The sequence below is a fragment of the Thermobia domestica genome, chromosome 6 (genome assembly GCF_964235325.1).
Source record: "Thermobia domestica chromosome 6, izTheDome1.hap1.1, whole genome shotgun sequence".
Lineage (NCBI taxonomy): Eukaryota > Metazoa > Arthropoda > Insecta > Zygentoma > Lepismatidae > Thermobia > Thermobia domestica.
In genome coordinates this window covers 11,541,121-11,550,020 of record NC_137459.1, presented here as the reverse complement: position 1 = coordinate 11,550,020, position 8,900 = coordinate 11,541,121, and the positions used below count along the sequence as shown (strand labels likewise).

Genomic DNA, 8,900 nt, shown 5'->3' with positions numbered 1-8,900 from the left:
GTGACTTTTAAACTAAAGAATGGGAAAATGCTGAAATCGTAAAAAAGAAAAAAAAATCACTTCTTAATTATGTAAATGATGCGAGAGCACATTTTTCTTTTTGTTTCTCTTGAAGTGGTCAGTTTTGTATCCAACGATTTATATATACACGCCGACGATATACATTTTCATAAATTTAATAATCCTTGGGAGATTTAAGGATGACACTCATGCTAAGCATAATTTTAATTCGTTAGAATATTGCTTGCATGATACAATGAAACATAAACTAGCATTCTCTTCTGTTGTTTAGATTTATCTAATGTTGATGTTGTTAACGTGCAGAAGACCTGGATTCGTTTCCTGATGAAAGTGCATGGTGTTCCATTCTCTTGGGCCCATGTCTCATATGGACGACATAAAGTTACAACCATGTAAGTGCTATTTCCTTTATCAACTTAATTTGCACTGGAGTATGTGTTACTTGTTGGCGGTTGAATGAAGCTCAAACTTAACTTGTCTAGATCTGGTTTCTGTCTCTCAGTTTTCTTTTTAAGAAAAAGTGACTTACCCCACTGCAATTTTAAACCGTTCACATAGCCTTTGTGGCTAAACTTCAAAAAACAAATTATTCTAAAGCTGTTTACGAAATAAATGAAACCTTACTATTTATTTTTCTGTAGCCAATTATTATTTATTTTTAATGACTTTTCTAAAATTTTACATTGACTTACAAAATATTCAAAACTTCCAAATATTTTTGTTTTACAACTGCAAATTTTGACAATTAGCGTAACAAAGAATTACAATTCATTACTTTCCATGTTTTCTTTTCATAACAATGTACGCATGATAATTATTACATATTACAAGAAAAAAATCACTGAAAGAACTTCGGCATGAAATGGAATGCTTCAGTGGCAAAAAAGTAAACATTTTTTTTCTCGTTTATACATTAATAGACATTAATATGATAATAAAAATTTCAACTCATGCTAGACCTCTTTGAATGAAATTTGCACTGTTTTGTTACTCATTAGTACAATCTGAATTCGAATTTATATTACCAACCTGAGATTTATTTCAGATTATATATATATATATATATATATATATATATATATATATATATATATATATATATATATATATACCACAACTTCTTCTTTCATCTCCTCTAAGATGTATGCGACTAATTATGTTCCAAATGTTCTTAGTTGGAACGTATATTGAGAGCTCCGATACAGTTAACAATGGGGAGTATATCATTTATAGTTAACATAACGTACTTGATGCACTTTCAAATGCGAGATGCATCAGAAATGATTATCCTTCACAAGTGCATCATGCGGGACATGTGTCCATATGTGAGTGCCACAAGTGGCACATTATTTTCAGCATAGACTAGATTTTTCGTAACAAAACAGAGGCAACAAATACAACATATTACAAAGGCAATTAGCTGAAAGCGTTCGTATAGAAAAATGGATTTTTTAAAAAAAATATACATTTCAACTTATTTTTTTAAACGCATGCATTAGTAATAGATCATATAATAGTACAACTCAGACAAGACATTTTGCAATGTAGTTTAAGCTGTTGTGTTACTCATTATGACAATCTTCACTCGAAATATCATTACCAACCTGGGATTTATTTCAGATTAAAGAATATATATCTGACATAAAGTAGTTTTCTTCTTTCACCTCTACTAAGATGGATGCAACTAATTATCCAAATGTTCTTAGTTGGAACATGTTTTGAAAACTCCCAGATAGTTAACAATGGAGTGTTCATCCTTTACAGTTAACATGACGTACTAGATGCACTTTCAAATGCAAGATGTAGCAGAAAAGATTGTTCTTCACAAGTGCATCGTGTAGGCTATGTGCCCACATGCGAGTGCCAATTTTTTATTTAAATGTACTAAGACAACGTATCCACACTTTTCATAACAAAACACACATAACCAATATCACATATTATAAAGCAATTAGCTGAAGACGTTCATATATAAAATTGAATGTTTTAGTTAAAGAAATGCATTTCACTTTTTTTTTTTTTTAATATATGCATTGGTAGAAGTTCATATGATAGTATAACTCAAATAATGCAGTTTACGATATTTACGCTCATTACGACAGTCTGCATTCGAAATAAAATTAACAACCCGAGATTTATTTTATATAAAACATAATCAAAAGTGCTTTCTTTTTTTAATATATAATTAGTTCCTTCAGTGCTCTGAGCTCAAACATGGTAACATAGCTCTTAGCTTAGAATAAAGCTTACAGCCAACTGATGTTTAGAAATACAACGGATGGACATTCCTGCTGGAAATACCTTTTCGACAGATGTGGCAACGTTGATACTTCTTCAAAACTATATCCATGCATGGTTTGCAGCATATGTGCCCACATGTGAGTGCTACTAGTGGTGTATTATTTTTTGCCATGTACTCAACGGAATCGAAGCAAATTGGACATTTGAATGTCAACATTCCTGCGCATCCTTCCTTTTGTGTTTCGTTTTCGTTCGTTGAGTTCTTCTCAGTTTCATTGTTTCCTTCGGCAGTTGAAGACGCAGCTGCAGCATCCGACTCATCATTAGTGACTTCTTGTGAAGTTGGTTGTGGTTGAGTGGCACCCTCTGATTCTTCCTCTTCTTCCTCTGCATCACCACCATTGGCATTTCTACCAGAATCAATAGCAATGTCTCCGCCAATATCATAATCAACATTCGCAACTGTTCTGTCAATTAACCTACTAAATCCGCCATCTCTGTAAGTGACAAAGCCCACAAACTCAGCATTACTGGGCAAACTGGAATCTGAGGCGAAGCTACCACCATCATCGTCGTCGTCGTCATCATCATCATCATCATCTTGATTTGGAATTTCTGAATCGCTCCAACGACTCGAGGAAACGGGGCTTCGGGGAGGCACTTCCAACCTGGATGCTTGAATCAAACGCCATAGGCCTTCAGTATGCTCTGGACGCCCTCTGTCTTCGGAATTGGAGGTACTAGCACCAGCACTCGTTGAAGGAACTGCTGCTGCATCAGCCTCTTCTTCCTGTAGGGTAAGACTGGCATCATCTGATGCAGACACACTTGAAAACATTGGATCAGGATTGTAGTTAGGGTCGTTAGAAGAAGCATCCATGTTTTCACTGTTGCTAGAAATCCACAAGCGAGATATTCTGCTCAATTATGTGAAAGCAATCGTCTGGAAAATATGTAAAAGAAAACTGTAAATATCCCAATAATGAATTACTTATCACAATTAAATGTTATACATATAAATATATTCGTTGAAAAAAAATGTTTAAAAATGCAAATTTGCTTTTTTTTAAAAAAAAAAGAGAGAAAACGGAAGTACACTATTTTCTTAACTTAAAAGTAATTGCATATACTTAAAAACTAGAACACAAGATCTAGTATCATGTAAATGTGCAAAACAAGATAGACCATTTATCTTCATTGGCCCTTGTAACTTTTGAAGTAATATATAAATGTGGTGAAATTTTGTGTCATGCAAATATCAACAGGGAAACATTGGTTGACGTTCTCTGTGATACAACCAGGTTAAAAGTTTTTCCAGCCCAACATAAAGTTACACTTTTCTATATTATTTATGACTATTACACATTTCAAATTTATACGCTAAGTAAAACATTTTATCACAATTATTATTCAGTGTTTCAAACTAAGGATTATGCAGTTGTAAGTGGACATTTTCAGTCCACTTACTTGTAATAAGCTAACTGTATAAAGATATCTGTATATATATATATATATATATATATATATATATATATATATATATATATATATATATATATATATATATATATATATAGTCTATAAGGAGTTCCAATATTTATTTAATTTGTATAATTTATCTGCATATATTTTTGCATAATAATTTTATTTTTATTATATATTGCATATAACCTTAGAGAAAGTGCTTCTAAAGTTTTACTTCTTAGCTAGAAACACTGCTCCATTTGTTTCTATAGTTTAAGAACCGGATACGTGCTGATTATCTGTTAGAACTTCAAGGGGGGAGGTTAGTAGCATCGTTTTTTTTTTTTTTTTTTTTTTCAAATTAGTAACGAACTTTCTCCATTTTAGCTGGGGATCTTTTCGTTCATGGATGCTGCCACTTCGAGCAGAATCGTATATAAACCGAGCTGTTTCGCTCGGTCGGGGTTCTTCTGACACTCTGGACCACTGACCACATGGTTACGTTCGACCGAAGGTCCTAATGTCTGTTGGATCAACCATATTCTTTTTAAAGCTATGCTGTTTAAGGCTGGCACAGTAGGATGGTCTTTCGGAATAACCGAGGATAGGGAATAGGAGTTTTTTGGTAGATAACTAAAGAATAGTTTTCTAGCGGGAATTTATTGAATTTTAATCCCGCTGGGGACGTGGGGATATGTATTAAATAGGTTTTATATTTTGAGATATGTTTTAATCTCCTGGTTAGGCATATTAATGAATTCTATTTTCGAATGGTTTTGGTTTCGAGGCCCCTCGAGGTTCGAGGACTTCGTTTCTCGATTTAAAAGTTTATTGTTTTTTTTTTCCTGATCCTAATCCTGTATCAGTGATTATCTCTTGAAAAAGAGATAAGTTCTGGTCTCTTTTAGAGTGAGACCTTTATTAGGGCGAGGCCTAATTTTTGGTTTCCGGTTTATTGCCTCGCAGAGAGAGACTTGGTTAGGCTAGGTCCAGTTTACGGACCAGTTTATAGTTTCATGAAAGAGACTTGTTTTTTCCCCCCATGAACATAACCTATCACCTTGTAGTACTTTTTTAGTCAGGTATCCCTTTCTCACAGGTTCTCTTGAGTTCTGGAGTCCTGTGTAGATAGGCCAAGCATTTTGTTTGAGTCAAGGAACTGTTTTTAAAGTAAAGGCTAAATGGAGCTGTGCCGCTAGCGAGGGCAGAGAAACTTATGCCACAGGACCCTGAATACTTAGAGCATATTTTAGCACATAATTGTGTCTAGTTAGGGAGTGATGGGTTCTGAGTTCGATCCTTCACAAGTCACGTTTTCCGAGTTCTAAACGAGACTTCTTGCTGCGTTTCATGGAGAATTTTTTTTTTTCGTTTTTCCTCATATCTAGTTTTTGAATAAAATATTATAAAAGATCAAGACAATGGTTCGTTCTTTAAACTAAAATCTTCCCTGTACCCGGATGTAGTAAGAGTATTTATAATCATACCCCTAGCATTTAAGTCTTTGAAAGAAGCCAGTAAAGAAGGACTAATTGGACATAATCCCGTATTATATTTTTTATTATTTTATGTAGTATATTGACTTTTCAATTCAGTTAGAAGAAGACTGGTGTAAGAGAGATAAATTAAAGTGTTCATAGTAGTGCAATACTAGACAGCGAGTCTCACATTCTCTCTCCCATAGTCTTTTTGGATATTATGTTATTTGTAATACCACTTATCTGTGGCAATTATTTTGGAGACTGCACTGTACCACAAATTTTGGAGGCCTGTACGACAGTAATAACACAGTACTGACAGACAGGGAAACGCATGCTCAAAGTACCTTAGCATCTACTATTATGATCACGATATGGCATATTTCGAATAAATGGGAACACAGTAAGAAACAATTGAAAATTTAGTTTATTCGAAATAATTTATTTTGAAAAACTCGATGCATAACTAGCACATCGAATCTCATAAATGGTTTCCAATGTGAAGATCATAGCGCTAATTACAGTAAAGTGATAGACTATCTCAATTTGTTCCGGAGATATAGTAATATTCGTAAAGCTTGCCGCATTGCTTATAATTATGCGCTTCCGAGAACATGTTGCAGAATAAAACGAAAATAACAATCGTATGCAAACATTCCCACAAATACGACACTTTAAGGAGTATAGCAATCTTATCATATTTTGCTATATCTCCCGAACAATCGAATTGAAGTAAACGGTATGATTTTTTTTTTTTTTGTGTGTGTGTGTATATTAAAAACCATCTACGTAATTTAATGCAATAGTTTTTCCAAGCAGTTTTATTTCAAATTAAACATTTGAAGAAAAGTCAACTTTAAATTACTTCTTATTTCCTTTCCATTACTTCGAAATGTGCCACATGATGGTAGCAGTATAAGATGAAAAAGCAGTTTGGATGGGAATTTCTCGTTTGAATTAATTGCTTTATTACTCTTGTTGTACCCTTCAGTTCTTGGTTCTTTTTCGATGCATGTGATATTGTAGATTCCTTACTTTGAATCACTATATAAGAAGTGTGGAATTGTAAGTTATAATTTTAAATATCGATTTCATATATGTAATAACCTGACATCGTACTATTTCAATATATATAATTTTCTGTTGAATTGATAGCATTGCTAATTTGGCAGTATCACAGTGTATCTCAAACAATGTATCTGTATTCGTGCCTGCGTGGTATGAAGTTTCAGTTTTTTTTTTTTTTTTTTTTTTTTGTACCTATTAGTTTGAAAGTTACAAGAACACACAAAGATAAATGGTCCACCTTGTATTCATTGCAATTTGGCAAAACTACATTACGATACGAATACTTTTACTAAGTAAAATACAAAGTCATTTATATATATATATATATATATATATATATATATATATATATATATATATATATATGCCTTTTCCATCATTCTTTCTTTTCATAGTACAATTTTATAGTTTATTTCATGAAAAATTACCCACTAACGAAATATAAACATTTATCACAAATCAGACATTTAAAATCAAATTTCTTACTTAGTTTTTTTTTTTTTTTTCTCAATAGTTCAAAAGTAATTTTGGTTTCATTGCGCAGACTGTTTATATGCGTATTTTAGCTCCCGACGTAACCATATAACAGGGGTGCCCACAAGGGGGGGGCTATGACGCAAACTGCGTCATTGAAATATTTGGGGGGGGTAAAAATTTATATAAATATGTTTGACGGGGGGGGTAAAAATTAATCGAAAAGATTTTTTTCATGGAAGAATACCTATGGATAGACAATTGCGGGGGGGTGCGTCATGGACATAAGGGGGGGTGGGCACCACTGCATATAATGCTTATAATTTCACTTCACGAGTATGTATGTATGTTTGTATATGTGTACACGAACTTTGCACACCGGGAGCTTCAGAGTTTGGGTAACCTGCGCTTGTAGATGGAAATAATCACGCACTATAATATGGAAACAGCATATTCAAACAATAGTGAATTGAAACTAGTTAAAGCTAGGATAATTGGAATTGTTAATGCAACAAACTGGATAAGCGAGTTAAGCCCATGTAAAGAGCATAGACCAAACCAGCGTTTTGTGACTTACAATAATATGGCTATTGACTTATTTAGTCTACTTTAGATCAGGACTGTCCTGGTTAAACGGTTACTGGTGCAGGAGGCCGTGGCTCGAATCTTGTTGGAAGCTACAGTGGTGTGGATCCTATATTAAGAGGCTTCATCCCTGCGAAATTAAAATACCGCTAATTTTACAGTAACTATATAATATCTTCAAATAGATAAAAGATAATTGAAATGCGGAACAAGAGCGCCCTAGACAATATGATTGTGCATGAGGTACCGTTATCACAAGTCACCTAATGGCTTTCCGTTTTCAGACGTTTCGAAACCCGAAAATAAATCCCGATTTTCAAAATGGCTCGAAATCGAAAGCAGATAAGTGAGTCGTGATAACGGTATCTCATGTAAAATGAGATTGTCTAGGGCGCTCTTGTTCCACATTTCAATTATATTTCATCTATTTGAAGATATCACATAATTGCTGTAAAATTAGCGGTATTTTAATTCCTCCGGGATGAAGCCTCTTAAATGGTAGGTCTGTGTTTTGTAGTTCATATAAATCTGGTTTTAAAACAGGACGCAAAACTAGAAAAAAAAATCATCTGTACAACAAAAGCATGTATATTGCATTTGCTTATTTCATATACAGGCAAAATGCCCAAGAATGTTGTCTTCCCCCTAAGAAAGATGCAAACCTCGGAAATAATTTATTGTTTCATTTTTCTTTTTCTTTTTTTTCTTTTTTTTTAATGTGTGAATGGTTCTATATTTTCGAGGCACTCATCCATATAAAATAGGCATTCTCCTTGCCATCCTATACTAATTTCTCATTCAAAGCAAGTTTCCGCAAGCTCTTTAAAATTAATTTACACTTGCGGTGATTTTGAAATTGTGATTAAATTTTAAATACATACAATGACTGAAATGTCCTTTCTTTGCACCGGAAGAGTATATGTATGGGAAACATTTGAGTCTCCCTCCCATTCAATGAAAGTGTAGGGATAAAAGTATAAGATATTCTACTTTTGGAATCCATTTTGCAACATCCTATCCCCATATAATACGCCCTATAGTCAAATTAATGTAATTAAAGAAATAAGAACACTGATATAGATACTATGTTTCAAAGGTTATTTCAAATGGGTTAGCCGTTTCCTGACGACGAAAACTATGAATTCGACATTAATCCCAGTCACTTTTGACATTATATATATATATATTCACCTTTTATTCACCTTTTCACTCTCCTTCTGAAAGCGTCACTATTCATCTCAGCGACTATTAAAGCTATAGATTCGCCACTAATATCAATCATTTTCTATTATTTTTAAATTTCAGGCTCTTCCCAGCCCCATTATTGGGTAAAATTCGAATTAATCACCAGCGGACACTGAAGTCAGTATTAGTGTCAGGGACTCCGAAAGCTATGAACTCGATACTAATATAGGACATTTTTTTTTTATTTTACACGTTCCCTACTTCCCATGCTCTCATATGGATGCTACGAGTGTTATTCCCACTGGGGACTGAATTTGGGCTTGAATGCTATCGAAACTGTCACAAATCAACTTAGGAACCCCGAAAGCTATAGGTTTGATTCTA

The 8,900-nt window shown here is 33.6% G+C and overlaps 1 protein-coding gene across 2 annotated transcripts in view; it reads right to left on the bottom strand.

The window, feature by feature from the left end:
* Positions 1-1,141: 1,141 nt before the first annotated feature.
* LOC145687634 (uncharacterized) overlaps positions 1,142-8,900 on the bottom strand; it is a 29,154-nt gene continuing 21,395 nt past the window's right edge. For both annotated transcript variants that reach the window (XM_081761099.1, XM_081761100.1), the window contains exon 2: positions 1,142-3,205. In XM_081761099.1, the coding sequence (XP_081617225.1) occupies positions 2,285-3,142 (858 nt within the window). In that variant the 5' untranslated portion in view covers positions 3,143-3,205 and the 3' untranslated portion in view covers positions 1,142-2,284. The remainder of the gene's footprint in view (positions 3,206-8,900) is intronic.